The sequence below is a fragment of the Pristis pectinata genome, chromosome 32 (assembly GCF_009764475.1).
Source record: "Pristis pectinata isolate sPriPec2 chromosome 32, sPriPec2.1.pri, whole genome shotgun sequence".
NCBI lineage: Eukaryota > Metazoa > Chordata > Chondrichthyes > Rhinopristiformes > Pristidae > Pristis > Pristis pectinata.
Window position 1 is genome coordinate 9468254 of NC_067436.1, and position 20174 is coordinate 9488427.

Genomic DNA, 20174 nt, shown 5'->3' on the forward strand with positions numbered 1-20174 from the left:
TTTGTTTTAATGAGCATGAGCAAATTTACTGAGCCAAATGTTTGATACAAATGCATGATCTTGTTACGAATAGTAATATTCATGCCACAGAAATACTGGCCAGTGTATTGAATCAGTTCACCATGTGTTGGTACTGTTTGCAAACAAAGAAATGAACCATACTGGTGCAGAATGACAATTTTTAACCATGGTACATCTGGCCTAGGAGAAATAGCACAGATGTAAACAAGATTTTTAGCAATCCCAATGACGAAACATCACTTAGGGACTGACTGCTCTATTTGAACGTATTAGCATATGAGTAATATAGGAAAAGGAGACAACACTAGCCACTCAGATCACAGCTGATCAGTGACCTAATTCCATACACCAGCTTTGCAGCATCTCTCGTACCTTGAATCGATAAAATTTGTCAAGATTTAAAATTAACAACTGGATTAGCGTAATTTAAAAAGCAAAAATGTTCCAGATTATCATCACTCTTTGCATGTAGAAATGCCTTCAAATATTACCCACAAAAGAACTGAATCTTTTTTTATGTCCACAGGTCCTAGTGTTGTATTTTTTCTTAAGTACCTCCAGCTTCAATTAAATCTGCCCTAGAAGATAAGCTACAAACATTTCTGGTTCAGAGACAAAGATCCTGAATCGAAAGAAAATTACTTTGAAATATCTACCTCGACATCCAATGCAACAAAGAGAAGAATTTTTAAATAATTAATTAGAAAGCCGGATCAGTCTGCAAAGAGAATGGCCTACTTTATCCGCATTTTTTGGTTGTTGTTTACTAAAAGGAAAATACTGATCTTTCTACTGCTTCAAGAGTACAACCTGCCAGTCACATCACACTGCAGCAACTAATAAGCACAGTGAGCTTCTGTAAACTTGCAAGATTAGTGCAAAGTCAAGATGTTCTGCAATTGCTTAATGTGCATTACTCAGCTTGATGACCTCACAGCTGCTCGAAATCCATCTGAACTAACATCCGACAGCAACTGATGTGGGAAAAGGAGAAGTCTGATGCCAGAGATCACCAGATCTTGGAGCACAAATCTGAGGTCAACAGAGAATGCAGATGTTTGCTAAGCAAAATCCAGCCCATTGCGCCTAAGCAAAAACCACACACACTTCCTATTAACAACATGGAAACATTGATGGTGTGATATGGAATATTAAAAAGTGCTAGAACCCCTTAGTAGGTCAAGTAGGATCTGTACAGAGAAAGAGATGTTTCATGTCCATGGTCTTTCATTAAAACAGCATTTTGCATATTATAATGCAATAGGCTTGAGGCACTATTAAACCAACCCAAGCAGGGTAGGGCAAAAGTAGGCCATGTGGTTTGAAAAGATGTGCAAGAGATTATATCAATGATTTGGATGAAGGGGCCAAGTGTAAATTATCCATGTTTGCTGATGATACAAAGCTGGATAGCAATGTAGGTTGTCAGGCAGATACAGAGGCTTCAAGGGCACATAGAGAGTCTAAGTGAATGGGCAAGGTCATAGCAAATAGAACATGTGGAAAATATGTGAGGTCATCCACTGCTGGGTAAATAAATTAGAAATGCAGAGCACTTTCTAAAATGGTGAGAGATTTAAAGATGTAGCTGTTGAAAAGAACCTGTGTTTCCTTGCAAAGGCATCACTGTTAATATGCAGGTACAGGAAGCAAATAAGTAGGTAAGCAGTCCATTTTTTGCTGCAAGAGTATTTGAATACAAGTAAAGATGTTGTACTCCAATTGTACGAGGCCCTGGTATTTGTGCACACAGCTTGGTCTCCCTACATAAAGAAAGATGAATGTGTGATAAAGGGGATGTAACAAAGGTTCACCAGATTGATTCTTGGGATGGGAGGCTTCTGTCTATACTTTGTGCTTAAAGAGTGAGAGATGATCTCAATGAAATGGGATTTGACAGGGCAGATTCAGAATTGATGCTTCCCCTGGCTAGAGTGTCTAGCCTCAAAATAAATCAGCTTTAGATCCCTTATTTGGGTATTGAATTATTGGAAATTTTACTCGAGGACTCTGGAAGCTCAGAGCAGAGGAGGAGATAGATTTTTAGATATTAAAGGAATTAAGGGATCATGATTAGTGCAGGCAAGAGGCACTGAGATAAGACATGAGCCATGACCATATTGAATAACCAAGCAGTTACAAGGCACTGAATGGCTCACTCAGATTCCTATTCCATGTTATAGTCTTATCTGGCTTCACATCAAGCTCAAGATTCAAAAATATCCTAACCAAAAACTACAATAGGCTCAGATGAATCTGATCTGTCAAATTCAGTTCCTGATTCATTCCAGTTAACTGCAGTTTCTGCAGTAACTAGTGCCAGATTAAAAATATGACCTCATTTCATAGAGAAAGTGAGCAATGATGAAAAGAAGAAAAAAAGACCAGCCAAATTACTTGACCTGATTGGAGCTCAAGCACACTTGCAGAGATTCAATTGTCTGTCATTTATTTTGCTTATAACCCTAATTACATAGGTAGCAAGAAAAACTAGATATTCAGAAGACGAGGTGTAACAAGAACCTTCATAACCTCTCAGGAGGAAAAAAAGGGATGGGGGAGGGAAGCAAGAGTAGGCTATAAGGGCAGTTTGTCCAGAGGACAATTCATGACTGCTTCTCAAAATTGAAGCAGATTTCTGGAGCAGTGTCAAAGATTATCCTGCGCCAAACCTGACTTGACAACACACAAAGCTAACACTGGCTGCAGGGTTTGCAGCACAATGAAACCTTCAACTGCTCACTTCAATGAAATTAATGAGAACTAGCAGTAAATCCAGGAATATAATGCAGCAAATTACATACCTACAAACTGCTTTAGTAAGGATTCTGCAATAATTCAGGCAAAAATAACATCCAATCTGATAAAGTCAAACCAAACAAAAGCACTACTTAATTAGTGATGGTCTGATTTTCCAATATGTAAGCAGATTTATTTTCTGTTAAGGCTTTAAGGAAGTGAGAATGAGAAAGATAAATATTTTGAATATATCTAACACAACACCACCCAATAAGGCAAGTTCTATTTAAAATCGCACCAATTGTTGGTGAATCTACATTACCACTGTGCCAGTTTTGTCCTAAACTCTTTGCGCGATGTTTTAACAATCTGACATAACAAGACAAAAAAAAAATTAACCTCGAAAGCACAAAGATCTATGCAACTGTTCTCCTGGCGAGTACTGAACAGTTTCTTAGTCTGCCCATGCAGACGTGACTAAATCAGGCTTCCAATGAACTCAACTGAAAGCTACCTGCAACCATGGTACAATAGGAATTGAAGATTCCACAAACTCCATTTTCTTCAAACTTCTCCCATCTTTCAGGAGGACATTTTTCCAAATTTTCTCCCAAAAAGCAGTGTTCATAGGCAAGGCTCAAGCGCAAGTGTTTGAAGGACAATTTTGTCAATGAAGTACTTTTAAACTGCAGTCATTTAATACATAAATTATGGCAGCCAACTTTGCCCCAGTAAGCTGTCACAGACAGCAACATTGTGACCAAATCTTATTTTTGATAGTTTTATTTAAAGAGTAAAGATTGGCCTAGTTTTTCCACACAAAGCTAACAGTGTAGCACTAAACTTCAGATAGATTTGAATGCCTCAAGTGAGATTCGAGTTTGCAACAATAAGGCAAGTACTGTCCACTAAGCTATTGTTGAGAATTGTCATTTTCTGAAGAATGTGTCAAACTCTCTGAATGTGAAACACTAATAAATATATCCTCTGATTGCTATAAATTAATTTAGCTTTGGGTAGAGCTACACCAAGCAAGAATGCCACTTTTGTCCAAAGCACTAAGATTTTGGATCTACTAGTTCCACGTAACATTGGTTTTGTGCTTGCAAACACTGCAAGGCTTCTCGGAGAGCTACAAGTTATCTCCGGTCGTTAATAAACCCTTTCACATGTGCAAACCCTCTAACAGTAGTTCTCATGAGAAGCATACACATCATTGCCCTTTTAAGGTAACTGTAAGCACTAGAAGTACACTTCTAATAATGACTTGTACACAGCGCCAGAGACAAATGCCTGAAACATGAGATAGATCTAAAGTGACAAACACCAGGTTTGATATACTAAAATTAGATAATGTGGAATTCAACCAAGCTGCACAATTAGTTCCAAGAACCTGTCTTGTGTCCAAGTAAATTGCCAGTAAAGCTAAAAAAAGAGTATACCCATTTTGCTCAAAATATGGATCCAAATTAGTAAACCCCACATTAACAAACTAAGCTCATGAATATTCAGATTTCCTCCAACACCCACATCAATGCAAAACCAATGTGAGTTGTTAATTTTTCTGGTGTTCCATAAGCAAAACACTAAAGATTCTGGAAGCCTTGTATGTAATGGAAGAGCTGGAAATACTCAGTAGTTCAAGCAGCATATGAGATAGAAATGGAATGAAGATTTGAAGTCAATGATATTTCATCAGAACCATGAAAGATTGGAGAAAACAGAGGGAGACAGAAAAGACAGGCTGAGAAAACAGAAATACAAGTGTGAGAGCAGGAGGTGAGTAGGAAAGGTTAAGTGACAAATGGGTTGAAAATAAAAGGAGAAGCACACAACAGCTAGTAGAGCTGTTGCCTTGCAACTCCATCCAATCTGGGTTAAATCTTGACCTCCAATGCTGTATGTGTGGAGTATGCATGTTCTTCCAGTGACCATGTGGGCTTCCTCCAGATGCTCTGGCTTCCTCTCACTCCCCCAAAAAAAGCACAGGGTGCTAATTACCCACTATAAATTGCCCTTAGTGTATAGGTGAGTGGTAGTACCTTGGGAGAGTTGATGAGAATGTGGAGAGAATAAAATGGGTTAGGGTAGGAACGTGGGAAAAATAAAATGGGTAAATAACGGGTGCTTGATGGTCAGCATGGACTGAATCAAATGGCCTGTTTCCATGCTATATCTCTGACTCTATAGTGAGGTGAAAGTGAGGTGTAGAGATATTAGTGAACAAAAAGTAAGTCTGGAGGAAGTGCAAAGAGAAGACTAACAACTACTTGAAAACAGGAGAGAAGTACAAATGCTGGAAATGTGAGATACCTAAGCCTTCAAAATAGGTGCACTGTAATCTCCAGCTTCCCATGACATCCCAATACAAGGTCTATGCACTCTATGCAAAAGATGCATTTCACTGTGTGTTTCAATGTACATGTGACTAATAAAGATATCTTATCTCAAGGAGCAAAACCCCATTTCCAAGGAATGTACATTAGAGCCTTCGAGACTCAACAGTTACAGATAATCCACATTTCTGGCATTCACAGAAGGTTTTTCCTCTTTTGATATTACCTTGCACCATCTGGCTACACACCTCCTCCTGACTTACCTTTTGTCATTCACTAAATGCCCTTATTACTCTTTCATCCAATTCCATAATTTTTTTTATCTAATCTTTCCTTTGACCCCCATTGCTATCACATCTGTATACGTTTTATCTTCCCTTTTCCCCCTTACTCTGCATCATAGAATTTGTTTTACATCTTCCTTTTCCTAGCTGTGATGAAAGATCATTAATCTGATTATACTACTTCTTTCTCTATAGATACTGCCTGACCCATGTTTTCCCCCATCATTTCCTTTGATAAAATTATCTCGCGGGAACTCTCCAAGCCAGATTATTTTTCCATCCCAAAGTCTTAAAGTCACTGAACTAACTAAAACATCATATACACTAGACTTTGAGAACAAATTTTGTGGAGAAGGTCAAAAATGAATGGCTAATTTTTTCAGAAATTATGAAAATGCAGACTGTTAGTTGAAAGTAATTTTATACAACAATTATAAGACAAATGTTACCACAGTGTATATTTAATAAATCTAAACACAAACAAATACATAATTTTCAGCAATATGATCCAAGGGGTCTATGCTATCTCAGGTATTTGTAAAGAAAATGTCATCTACGTTTTCAAACAGGCATTTGCAACTTTCACAAAGAACAGAATGCAACTTATAAGTCTCCCTATTTCCCCTCAGCTAACTTTTCCAAATATAGTTTTACAGAACACTATATTTGAGGACGTTGTTGTCACAATAATCAACGTATAGCCCAGACACAATTTACTTTTGAGCCATTTCAATTATACGTGCTCAATTTTGACTTTTTGTACATGGCATCTATGCACTATTACATGGAGCAGCTCCATTGCCAAGGTGGGTGAATGCATCTAGAATCAGCTGGTCAGTTTTCACTGCTCAGCAACAACGTTGGTCTGATAACATTCTTAGATGCTGACTCATCTGCTTGCCTTTATGTACTGTCTATGGCCTTCAATCAGTGAGCTCAAAAGAGCAACTGAGTGTACATTGACTAGAACAGAAAGTGGAAATGTTGGATATGCTCAGTAACAGCGAAGGTTCATCACCCACAGCTGGGTCTCACAGCCTGAATGAGTTGACCATGTGTATGAGACAAAAATTAGAAGTGATACTGCATGTGCACCGAGAGATGGTGAAGCACTGTTCTGTACTCATAACACTTTTGTCTAAATAAATGATGGAGAAATCCCAGAAGAGGTGGATTGAGGAACAAACGCAAAAAGGAGTTCCCTTCAATAAGCCAGTGATTTGAGAAAATGCTAAGTGATTGTATGATCGCTTAAGACAGGAAGCTGCGACATATTCAGTGGAAGGTCGTGCAGCCAAGAAAATGTTTGCAGCCAACAAGAGTTGTTGTGAGATATTCAAGAGGAGACTTGGGCTACATAATGTTAAACAGGTTGGTGAAGCTGCTTCTTCAGACCACGATACAATAGCAACTTTTTCACCTGAGCCAGCCAACGTCAATTAGAAGGAAGATTAGAGACCAAAGTAGGTTTTAATGTAGATGAAACTGGCTTATTTTGGAAACTGTTCAAATTAAACCTCTCTTTATAAAAATGAGAAATCTGTTCCATGTTTCATGGCTGTAAAAGACTGAATGACCCTTCTCAACTGTGGTAATGCAACAGGGCATTTTATAGTAATGCCAATAATCCATTACTGAACCCAGAACTCCTGTGTGCTCAAGGGCAAAATATCAGACACCAGTGTTATGGAGCTCTAATCAATGTGCATGGGTCACTTCAGTGTTTTTTTTTGAGGATTGGCTTACAATTGTTTTTTTGCACAGTGGAATGTTGGCTAGCATCAAGGAACCCAACTCACGATGCCCAAGTCATCCCCAATAATGGTCTGGGCTACCTGAAATTCTTCAGGCTTCATTCCCCACTGTGGAGGTGTTTTATTCCCCCCACTCTGCCTCCAAACACCATGTCACACCTCCAGCTCCTTGACCAAGGTGTCAGATTAACTTCATTATACTCAGGACACTTTTTCCCCCATTCTAGATGTTATGACCCAGTGCTAGAAGAATTATATCATTGGATAGTGTATTAAAAATATAGAAGTCTTGTGATGAAATAAACACTTCACCATCAACACACATTGGAAAAATTTGTGATAAAAGGCAGTAAATGACTTTTGTGCCCTCCTGGAAGAGACCGCAGAGCTGGGTCATTGTCCAGACAAAGGAGATACTCCAGTGTCACGCCACTAAGTTCAATGAAGAGAAGGAACTGATGAAGACAGTGAGGAGGCGGTGACACCAAGGTAAACGGTGAGCACACTTGAGGGTGTGCTGGCTCCTGACAGAGAAGTTTACAAATTCATGAAAAATCATCCAAACAACTGACCATCACATTGTCTTTGCAGTTTCACCAGCACCAGTTCCTTTCCACACTCCCTAGATGAACCTATGGAGTTTTGATTTTATCAATATCAGCAGTATCATATCTTCGTCATCAACATCAGTAAAGGTTCATAGCAAGTTCAAATGTCATTTATTTTTTAATAACAGCTAGATGTACTGCATGAATCAGGGAGGTCGCCGAGTAAGCCTAGAAGCTAAATGCACTTTAGCCATGGATACTTGGAACCTTTTAACATAATTTCTAATAGCACGGGAGTTTTCAACAACTTAAGCATCACATAAATGATGCTCTATCTGCAGATGTTCAAAATCAACTATATTGCAATTGTGATATTCACATCAAAATAGATTACAGGGAAATAAATGGGGATTGAAAGCTGGCATATGGGAAGAATGGCCTTCTTCCATGTCATATGGAAACATAGGGAAAAATTAATTTTGAGCCACAGATTATTCCTTTCCCAAAACAATATCTCTGCAATAATTATAAAGATATCTATAAAAACAAAACTACCCTGAAGAGAAATCTAGTTAAGTAGGTTGAGTTAATAGGGTTGGTTGAAGAGTGTGCAGAAAATGTGCGACAAATATTAGCACTGACTACTTTGAATAAACTCTTTTGGTGCATACATTTTGTATAGCTTGTTTGCTTTAACAACACAAATTTGGTATGGAAAAGACCATTTAGGTCCCCATCTCCAACCTCCTCCCAATTTGGGCCCAAATACTTATTCAATCCTTGCCACGGATTCAAATGGTCTCTTATCAAAGTCGTTAATAATATTCTATATCAATATAACAAAGGTATTTTATTTCTTCTTAACCTATTTGTGTTTTGACATGGTTGACACCATCCACCAACAGTTCATCACAATCTCACTGAATGGGACCATATTCAACTGGAATCGAATGCTAAATGTTAATACCAAGACATTTAGAAAACCATGACACAATCAAGCAGAATTAACAATGTTTTCTGGAAGGAAAATTGTATTTGCTAAATTAAAATCCTGCTGTAGTATTAGCAAAGGAAGTTGTAATTGAGATTCTAGATGGGCTAAAACCTGATAAATAGTAGGCAGCAGAAAGGCCATCTGCGTTTAAGATGGCTAAATCACCTGGTCCAGTTGGGATATAACTTAAGTAGCTGAAGGAAGAATGGGAGGAAATCGCAGATGCCCTGGCAATAAACTTCAGAATATCTGCAGAATTAGAAATAGTGCCCGAGGACTAGTTTGACCTTAGTGGTGAGGAAAGTTCGAGAAAAAGGAGATAGAATTTACATCAAAAAGCAAAAAAAAATACGAGAAGTGCTGGATAAAAGGAGAAGGAAAATGTTGGAAATACTTAACAGATCATATAGCATCTGTGGAAAGAGAAACAGAACCTTTCATAGCTCTGATAAAAGATCATTTAAAACTTTAACTTTGTTTCCCTCCATAGATGTTGTCTGACTCCGAGTGTCTTCAGCATTTTATGATTTTATTTTAGCATCCACTTGGAGAAGTGGGAATCGAATAAAGAATTTGTTAAAAGCAAATCATGTTCAACTTGATAGTTTTCTGATGAACAGAGAAAGTCAATGAGAAAAATGTGATTGACGGTGTATATGGACTTACAAAAACAAAGATGTGACATAAAAGTCTTGTCAATAAGATTAAAGACAGTGGAATAAAAGTGGCAATAGCAGCATGGACAGAAAATTGACTAAATAACAGAAAGCGGACAGTGGTTCTGAAAGATTGTTTTTCATACTGGAGCTAAGTAAACTGTGGAGTTCCCCTGGTTGGTATATTAACGATCTGGACTTGGGTTTACGGGGCACAAGCTCAAGATTTGCAGACAAAACTTAGAGGTACAGAGATCTGTCGGGAAGGTAGTAAAAGACATGAAGGAGAAATGGACAGTAGAATGGGCCAAAGGTGAAATTTAAGGCTAAGAAATATAAAGTTGTATTTGCTAATCCTAAAAGGAGTACAAGAGGAGAGAAACCTGGGGGATTGTATGCAATGTTCATGAAAAGTGGCAAGGTAAAATTAGAAAGTAGTTATAAAAATATACAGAAACATGAGCTTTCTAAATAATAGAACATTACAGCACAGTACAGGCCCTTCGGCCCACAATGTTGTGCCGACATTTTATCCTGCTCTGATATCTATCTAACCCTTCCCTCCTACATAGCCCCCCCATTTCTCTATCACTCATGTGTCTAATAGAACATTACAGCACAGAGACACATAATACGTGTGCAAGGAAGTTGTAATGAACCTTTACAAAATACTGGTTCAGCCACAACCAGAGTACTGTGTTCAGATCTGGGCACCACCCTTACTTATTCTGGTAGTAGAAACACAAAAACTGATTGAGATCTCATTCGCATCTCAGGGGCAGTCCTTAGCTATTAACTGGGTTGTTAAATAGTGCGGAGCTATTCTGATACACTCTCATTTAAGACCAGAGAAAGAACAAAAAAGGTTGTAATGCTACAATGGGTGAAACTTTTTCTGATCTGTACTTGCAATTACTGAAAACTGCCACTGAGACACTGCATGGAAACTGTATTTTAAAGTAGACTTGGAAGCAACAGTGCTAATACTTGGTTATCCATCTCTTGCTTGGTAACAACTTGGCAGTTTCACATTTCCAAATGACACACACTGATCAACCAGTAATTGCTTTGTTAGCACAGACAGGAAATGGAGAAACTGAGTAAATATTTCATAGGACACTGGAGCTCACAGAATAGTCCTTCACATTTCCTTCTTCTTATTCATTTAATGATTATGGCACAATACTGCCTGGAGAATTCAATTTGTTAAAATTATTTTTCACACAGCCTTCAGGGCATTTACAGGGAGTTTTGTAGCCAAATTTCAGGACAACCTCTTTTTGTAACACATTAACAAAATTATTTTAATCACTTGGAGTTAAATCGTTTTTTGTGTATTAATTCTATTTTTAGAATTTTGCTCAAGCTGTTGCAGCAGATGCTAGGATCCAATCTCTAAAATAACACAGAAACCTCACGTCATATTCAAGCAGGAGCCTATCCAGATTTCACATTTTAAATCTAAAAGGAGTGCAGGAAATTTGATAAAGGTCAAATTATCCAATAATTAAATATTTAAAGCACTGTATTTGTATGCCTGCAAAGCCACCTGTTTCCAGCCTGCTCTGTACTGCTGCTATGTAGGCCCTGGTTACTTAAGTGCTCAACTGGATCACAGCTACACAGAGCAGTTGGAAAAGCTAAAAATACACTAAACATCAGGATTCATTAATAATGGTTCATGAAAGTACAAGAGACTCAGATCCAGTCAGAATTATAAATCACAAAAATTGCACATTAAATATTGATATAACATTTAATAGAAAGGATGCAAGCTCACAAACTCCTTTTGGTTGAAGCAAAATCATATATTACAGCATTTGAATTCATTTCAATGCTTAGCTGTTGAAATCCTGCATAAAAGTCAAACAGTTCTACGCTTTGTTAAAGCATAATAATTCCATTTCCTTTTTAAGATTATATTTTTAATCACACTGTCGTGGAGGAAACATCCCTCCATTTCCAGGAAGCACTGCATAAAACCCATGAAGTTAACAATGAATGACAGAAGCTGACTAAACCAGCAACTGATGAATGATTCTGCAGACAAGGCCTGGAGCACAATTTTGGCCATTTACAATGCTGAATGGGAAATGCAGATTAAATGCAATCAATTAAAAACTTAAACGATTGCTCAATATAAATACAAAATAAATCCCGAAAATTTCAGATGTTATGCTTACAAGCAAAGCAAGGGCTTGCTTCAGTAATCACGTATGCATGACATATTTAATCTCTAAGCACTTGAAAACAGGAATCAAGAGGCCAAATAAAGCATCTTAAAGCAAACTGGAAATGCATTTTACTTATACCTTAACCCAGCTTTCAGGATTTGTTTGTTATGACAGAGTAATATTCTAGAATTGGCTTCTTTAGCAATGCAACATGGGATTTCCATCTCTCTCATGCTGCACGTCAGGGAATCATTATTAATTTGCAATTTAAGTGTGCATTACTACCCTACCAATATCTCGTGCAACCTGTTTTCAAATTTGCACACCAAAATTCAGAAGCTATCATTCAATAAATCTTGCATTCTATGCTTCAAAACAATTATAATTCTGTAACACCTATTTAAAGAATCTCTTCAAGACTAATAAACTCAAATGGAGCACCCGCACAACAAATACTGATATTAATAGGCAAATCGGGAAAATAGAGAGGCAGAGATGCCCTGTGAATTGGCACAAGTTGCCAAGTCTTCAGTCTGTCACACAAAAATATCTCATGCTTGACCTCTTCAGGATTTTGCTCATTCATGGATTTGTACCTTAATTGCCCATTAAACGCAGAGCAAAGTCATTTTCCATAATTTAGAGCATACCTATAATAAATACTAATAACTGAATCAACATCGCTTGTGAGAAGCCATTGCGTGGTCTCATCCTTCCAGAATATGAATAGAAATAATTAAAATGGGTCACTGTTTTCTCAAATTTGTAGTTTTACAACTTTTCTGTCTCCTTCAATTTAATCCTTTCCTTCACTTTTCTATTTTTGCACCTGGTTTGACATTGATTCCAACTACTCTCTCTTGCCCTCAGTTGTTCCTCTATATATCTCAGACCTTGAACATTCCCTCGTGAGATATGCTTTGCCCATCATTGATCTGGATCCCAGATGGTCTGCTGCCCTCACTTTGTGGGGAACTTGCCATTTTAAATCTAACAGACCAGGCCATGAGATAATCCAGAGAAAATACAGTTCAAAATCTACACTATACATTGTAATACTCAGTATTTATATTGTATTTAAGGGGACATACAGATAAAAGCATGAATATTTAAGTCTGCACCCATTACTGATAGCAATACAGAATATATAGTAACAGGAAGCCAAAATAGTAAAACCACTAATCTATCACTTCTACGCTGGAATATATTCAACTTACACAGTCTACATTTGATAGAACAAAATCCATCACCTTTTTCAAATACATTAAACTGGAGCTTAACGCATTTCAAATAGGATTGGCACAAAAAAGACAGGCGCACGGCAGAAATTCTAATAATGGCAATGTACGTTGCTGTAAATTGCACAATTATTCTGCCGTGGCTGCTATACAAGTTGGTTTCAGGGAAATCCTATTCCTGGATAATATTGCAAAATGCAAGAAGTTCTAAATGAAACAACAGTGCTATAGTACCTAAAAAGTTAATGCTGTACAAAACCTTCAGTACTTTAGCATCTCAATGGAGAACCCACACATACAAATATACCCAAGAACATTCACATGTGTATACACATGAATAGAAACCTTAATATTTGGTTAGTTAATTTCACTATCTGGACACAAAATGATGAATGATGTTATATTCAAGTGCAGAAGGACACTTGAACACACTATCAACTTAAGGCACATTACTCTGCTCTCCTACTTATAAAAAAAAAGCAGCATTTTGCAAAAGTAAGGAAAACACAGACATTTATTAAAGGCAACTATAAACAAAAAGAAAAATAATTGAACACAATTACAGTATGTGGATGCCAGTTATTAGGGAGTAGATTGAAATACTGCAATAATTTTAAAATGAATCAAGTTTAACACCGTCAATACTGTACCTGGCTGATAATTCTCAAAGAATATTTACCACAAAATAGCAACTTACATTGGTCTTAGTGAAATATGAACAGTTAAAACAAAAACTTAAAGGCTAACACATTAATTTTGAAAAACAACATCCTTAATTGATTCATTCTATAATAATCAAGAACTACTGAAAATTCCAGCAATATACATAGATGAATATAAATTTATTGCACATATGTAAACATTTCTCCTTGATTCTTCTCAGAATATCCAGTAAATCACTTACTGTGTTCACATGGTACTCAAATTTTCCCAGTTTGTAGCATTTCAAATTTAATTTGAACACTGAAAACCTAGTGTTCAATATCAGATGATAAACATAAATATAATTCCAATACATTGCAATAAAGATAGATTCAAACCTTTTCTCACTGCATAACAGCTCCCATATTGCACTATCGTTTGTACATACATGTAAACACACGCATGCACATTTAATTTTGTTGCTTTGCCACCAGCAGAAAACATTTCTGGCTCTCATCACCAAGACTAAATGGGTTGTGATCAAAACAACAAAAAAAAAGCAGCTCTCAAAGACATTGAGACAAAGACATTTTTCTACATCAGAGGCAGGGCTGTTAGTTGTGAAGCAAGTCTGCACTCCCAACAGCATAGGCAGCAATTATAATTAATCATCGGTTGCTGTTAAATTAGAGGGTCCCTTTCTGAAAAATTTGGTTGCTAAAATGCACCATAATTTAGACAGCACAAATAGTGTTTTAAACCAGCAGCAATTTTAGCTTGATGGAAGAGAAGGAGAAAGATCAACACAAAAATGGACTAGTTATAGAAAACACAACTTTCAAATACAGAAAATTCAGGAAACACTTATCAGGTCAAGCAGCTTCTCTAGGAGAAACGGTTAACGTTTCAGGTTAAAAGTTCTTTAATCTGGACTGTACAAAAATTCATTTTCTCCAACTATTGAGAACATTGGCTTTGACTAGCACATCGTTAGCTTAGTTACATGCCAGCTAACATTTAAAAATCTAAGTGACCATCTTCCATACTCCCAGTAGCCACCAAACTAGGTTTCAAAAGACATCTTGTAACTAATAATGGGAAATGGAAAGCAGAAAATAATTGAAGAATTTCTCCTGTTTCACCAGATGAAATCTATCATTTTTAGTTCAAACTATCTGGAATATTCAACAGGCGTTTCTTCCCCTGACCCCTCTTCCAATCCACAAGCAATTGCTATAGCTTTCCTGTAGCCTTTCCAATGTAGATGTGAGAGAAATGTAAACTACCCTGACACACAGACCACTTGCAGCTTCTGCACCAATTATGCCAACTCCACGCAGGCAAAATTTGAAGAGCAACTGGAGTTCAGTGAAAGTACCATGTAAACAGAGTAAAGGCTCTCAGCACGCAAACAGGGTTCAAGAATGCAAACTTCAAGCAGCAGTTGCAATTGATTATGATGAGAATCTCAGCAAATTTTCTTCAGCAGGTCTGTCTCCTTTTGTGTGTGGCCTACACTATACAAACAGAGGAGTGATCAAGGATTTCCTTTCCCTCCAATGTGCTTCACTGAGTTAATAAGTCTCAGCAAACTGAGTGCTACACCCTCTTCTACTCTAGTTCAGGGAAGCAGCAGATGTCAGGGTCCAGATTCTGAACACTTACCTGTGAACATCAGGTAAGATCAGACTTGGCTTGGCTACAAAGTCACTCAACTACCATGCAACCATTAACCTGGCAACTTATGGAGAAAAGCTCTAACACAAGTCACTACCTCAGGAAGGAAAATGTAAAAGATAATTATGATTAAAGGATTAAACAATCCCTCATTATAGCTTGAAGTAATCGTGAATGGCTGCAAATGCATTTGTTCTCATTTTTTTAAAAATAGACAGTAAAAAAAAATCCAAAAACACCTTATAAAGAAATAAATGCAATAACACTGTGTTCACAAATTTGGATGAAAGGTGAATACCAGTTTGTCCCAAATCGTTGGGTGGATTGTAGGCTTTTAGGATACAATCATTTCACAGAAATATATACTTGTGGCACAGCACCTTGGAGGACATGTTCAGCATCACAACACAGGGAACAAAGATTCAATACCAAAGACTTGTTACAGAAGGAAAACATCACTAGGGTGATGCTGTGCCTCTCACTATATACCTGTGCAGGTAAAGTGGGGAGAATTGAAAGCAATAACATGTCAACTGCAACCTGAGTAGTACTTTCTGTGCTGTAAAAAATAGTTTCAAATTCCCTTTTATTTAATTCAAGCCTCGTATCCCAGCCTGATCTTTAAATGTGGAATCATTCTTCATTTTCATATATTTCTTTCCCTTTATAAAGCTGTTCAGGGGCATGAGATTCCCTAGGAGCCTTGTAAACAGAAATAAACCACATCCTATAATTCCTTATTCCAAACGAGAACAAGGCACAAACAGTGCAATTATAATAAGCAGACAATCTGACTGTCAACATTAAGAGAGCATAATGACAGGACTTCAGCATGCAAACAACTCAAATAGCTCAAAGTAGCATGTTAAAAAAACCTAGTTCACATCCAAAGAAACTGAACCACTTTAAAAAAAATACATGTAACTTAAAAATAAAGCATAAAGTTGATCCTAAATAAAAAAAACTGCTGGAAAAACGCAGATCAGGCAGCATCTATGGACAGAGAATCAGGGATTAACATTTCAGGTCAATGACCTTTCATCAGGTATACTCAGAAAACAAATATGCTTTAAGATGCAGCGAAGGGGTATGGATGGAGAGAAGAAAGACAATATCTGCAATAAACCAGCTGAGTATCTCCAGCAGTTTCTGTTTTTATTTCAGATTTCCAGCATCTGCAGTTTTTGCTTTTTAGCCATACTTAGTCAAAATAAAAACCACAAAACCAGTTTGAAATTTTGCTTTCATACTTGTCTCACCAAATTTTCAAAATAACGCTGGTATCACAATTCAGATAAGATTTCTTAAAATTGTAATAAATTCTGAAAATTTCAGTTTTATTTTGTTAAGGATTGATTCAGAAATTAAGGTGCATGACATTTTTTGGGTCAACTTCATTTTTTAAAATTCTGACACTTTTGCAATTAGACAATTTACAAGATTAATTCTCAGTCCTTCACCAAAACAGTTTGAGCAGGAATTAATTTTGCAATACTTCCAAAATGTTGCCTTTCAAATAAAATGATTTGCTGCCTCTTTGTTGCCGAGTTTGACTCCTTCAATGTTAGTCGCTGTAAGGTTTCCATGAAACATTTTCAGAGAGCAGGGATACTTTGTATTTTATTTAATATAGTGAATGAAGTGGATTAAGTTATCAAATAACTGGCATCCTACCACATATAAATTAAATTGCTTGCAAAGCTGATGCCTATTTAACATGGCAGTGGGAAAATCTTAAGGACTGCAGTCATTCAAGATTGAAAGCTTACCAACACCACCTCAACCAGATGAGCAATATCTCTAGTGTTGTCAAAAATGAGCATACCCCAAGAATAGAGGAAAAAACAATTTATATTACAACTTAATGGTATAATGTGTAAAAAGTCTCAGAATACAGAATACTACTCCATTCACAATTAGGCCTGCTTTTTAAGCACTGATTCGACCCAATTCAGATTTCAATGACATAGCATTATGTGGATTTCCAACAGTATTTGTGGGTTGTGTTTCTGGATCACACTGACATTGTAATGCTTCCATTATTTTCCCACAATAATTGCTGAAATGCATTGTTTAACTTCTCTGAAGCAACACTTGGAGACAACAATTCTAACAGGACAAGAAAATAATGCATACTTAGAACAAGGGCACTTCTTCAGGGTCAAACTATATAACGTCATCAATTTCAAACACCTTTTGACAGAACAAAACTCTTATTCTGCCACTGATAATTAACGAATAAGGAACAAAACATGAATATGAAACAAAATACAAATACTCTGCAGCCAGTTTATTACAGTTCTATACAATGATTTCAAATGCATTTGCTACAGCCTTAAACTATACCAAAGCATCCTGCCGATAACCTGGAAATGTTTAACTTCCAGCACTAGCCTTGGTATTTTAATATTTTATTTTCCCTGCATTTTGTGGCCTAAATTGCAAAGGGGAATGTCAAAAGTAAATCATTAACATCATTGCGCAGCAGTACGATTCACCATTTGCAGAGTACCCTGCAGAACAGCTCTCAATCCAAATGTACTGCAATATCAAAATTAATGCAGTTAAAACTGCTATTTCATTTTGACCCTTCACAAGCACTTGGCCCATATATAATCAAATAGCGAGAAAACAACTGAAACATCAAAAGGAAGGTTGCGGAATAAGGGGAGAGGGGGAATTTCAGTGCACCGAGTTTGCATTTGTTTGCGTTGACAATTACAAACACACGAAATTACATGCAGAAGGTGATGTACCAGAGCTGGTCAAAAATAAAGCATCCCAATATAAAGACTTAACTGCAACCTTGGGTATTTGAACTTAACCACCAGGTTATCACTCACTAGGACGAGGGCAATCTATCATTCCCAGATCCTGACACCAAACAGCCCATCATTCACTGTCACACTGCAAGCCCCAAGTTCTCGCTCTTTCACCAAACATGAACCCCCGGGTTCTTGGCACTGCCCCAACACACCCAACCCCACCGGTCCCCCAGGTCACTTTCCCCATCCCATTCATGAATCTGATCACTGGGTGCCCCAGTCTTCTAAACCCTCTCCTTACCTGTCACCACATATGCCCACCCCCAGGGACACCCCAGTCCTCTCCCCAATATCCACAGGCTTCCCAGTCATCTAACCTAAGAATATGATTGCCCCCACCCTTAAGCTCCTGCAGTTCTCTTCTGACAACCTTGTATTACCCCAGTAGTCTTCTTCCCTAACCGGTGGCAGCCCACCATCCCTTCCCCCCTCTACCCCATACATCCCTCACGGGGCGTCCAACTCCCCTCAGGTTATGTGGCACCCTCCCTCTACCACAGGTCCTCCAGCAACCCCGTCCCCCACAGGTCCTCCAGCAACCCCCACCCCCAACGGGTCCTCCAGGCACCCCCCCTCCTCCCCACGGGTCCTACAGGTACCCCCACCATGGGTCCTACAGGCACCCCCCTCCCCCCACGGGTCCTCCAGCCCCCCTCCTCCCCACGGGTCCTCCAGCCCCCCTCCTCCCCACGGGTCCAGTGACCCCCTCGGTCTTCCCGCCCCCACCGATCCACCACCCCACCCGCAGGGTCCCGCAGCCCGTTGCCGCCACCCCGGGGCCCGGGGCCAGGCCGCGGCACTCACCGCTCTGCCCGCGGGCCGGCTGCAGCCTGAGTGAGAGCGAGAGCAGCGCGCAGACGGCGGCGCCGAGCCGAGCGGGGCCGCCAGCCGTTGCCATGGTGCCGCAGGATCCGCCGGAGCCGACCTTGACGCCGCCGCTTGCCGGGCTCGGTCCGAGCGACTGCGGCACCGGCGGGCCAGTCTCGCGAGAGGCAGCGGCCCGCCGCGAGATCTGACGCTGGCGTGAGGGGGGGGGGGAGGGTGGGGGTTGGAGAGGAGACCCACCCCACGTGGGGAGGGGAAGAGCGCAGGCGGAGTGGGCGACGGTGCCCGGGGTGACGTCAAGTTCCTCGCCCCACCGCAGGTGGCGCTGCCGGGCTGGCACTGCCACACACTGCCAGAGGGGGAGCTGTGATGCGATTTCCCACCCTGCCACAGGGGGCGCTTTGGTGCCCACCAGTCCAGATGGGGGGGTCAATTGGTCAAATTGGCAAATTGGTTTATTATTGTCACTTGTACAGAGGCACAGTGAATAACTGGTCTTGCATACCGTCTATACGGACCATTTCATTAAAACAGTGCATTGACAAGATAAGACACGATATCTTTCGTCGTCGTCGTGGCTATCCCTCGAGGTCGAGGGTGCTGGTCTTCGTTCCGTTGATCAGAAGTATCCCACCGAGCGAAGACGCCTGTGCGTGGATTCGTTTAACGTGTACTTGATGTTGCACTGCAAAAAGCGCACGATACTTCACAAATCAACCAACTGATTCCAATGGCATGGAAACCATGACGATTGGAGCTGATGGATTTGTTGCAGCCTTCATCCGCCTTCATAGCCGTTGAGTCTGAAATAACTTCATCCACCTGTTCCACCATTGAGGTCTTTGTTGGATTGTTCTTTGTCAGGGACCTCACCATCGACCTTACCGCCATGGGTGACCCTACCAGGAGCATAGCTCCAGACGGCATCGCTCTGGGGATCTCAGGACCACACAAGCTTCTCCACCACGACAAGGTGACAATCCACAGAGAAGATATCTTTATTACTCACATGTACATGGAAACACACAGTGAAATGCATCTTTTGCATAGAGTGTTCTGGGGGGCAGCCCGCAAGTGTCGCCACGTTTCCGGCGCCAACATAGCATGCCCAAAACTTCCTAACCCGTACGTCTTTGGAATGTGGGAGGAAACCGGAGCACCCGGAGGAAACCCACACAGACAGGGGAAGAACGAACAAACTCCATACAGACAGCAGCCGGAATCGAAGCCGGGTCGCTGGCACTGTAATAGCGTTATGCTAACCGCTACACTACCGTACTGGTATTGGTTTATTATTGTCACTTGTACCGAGGTACAGTGAAAAACTTGTCTTGCATACCAATCGTACAGGTCAATTCATTACACAGTGCAGTTACATTGAGATAGTACAGAGTGCATTGAGGTAATACAGGTAAAAACAATAACAGTACAGAGTAAAGTGTCACAACTGCAGAGAGAGTG

General features: G+C 39.4%; 1 protein-coding gene across 2 annotated transcripts in view; it reads right to left on the reverse strand.

Moving 5' to 3' along the window:
* The window catches only part of nptnb (neuroplastin b), a 52825-nt gene extending 33797 nt beyond the window's left edge, over window positions 1-19028 (reverse strand). The window contains exon 1 of one of the 2 annotated variants that reach the window (XM_052042704.1): window positions 18693-19028. In XM_052042704.1, the coding sequence (XP_051898664.1) occupies window positions 18693-18786 (94 nt within the window). In that variant the 5' untranslated portion in view covers window positions 18787-19028. The remainder of the gene's footprint in view (window positions 1-18692) is intronic. The other variant, XM_052042703.1, reaches the window with a different exon arrangement.
* Between the last annotated feature and the right edge of the window lie 1146 nt (window positions 19029-20174).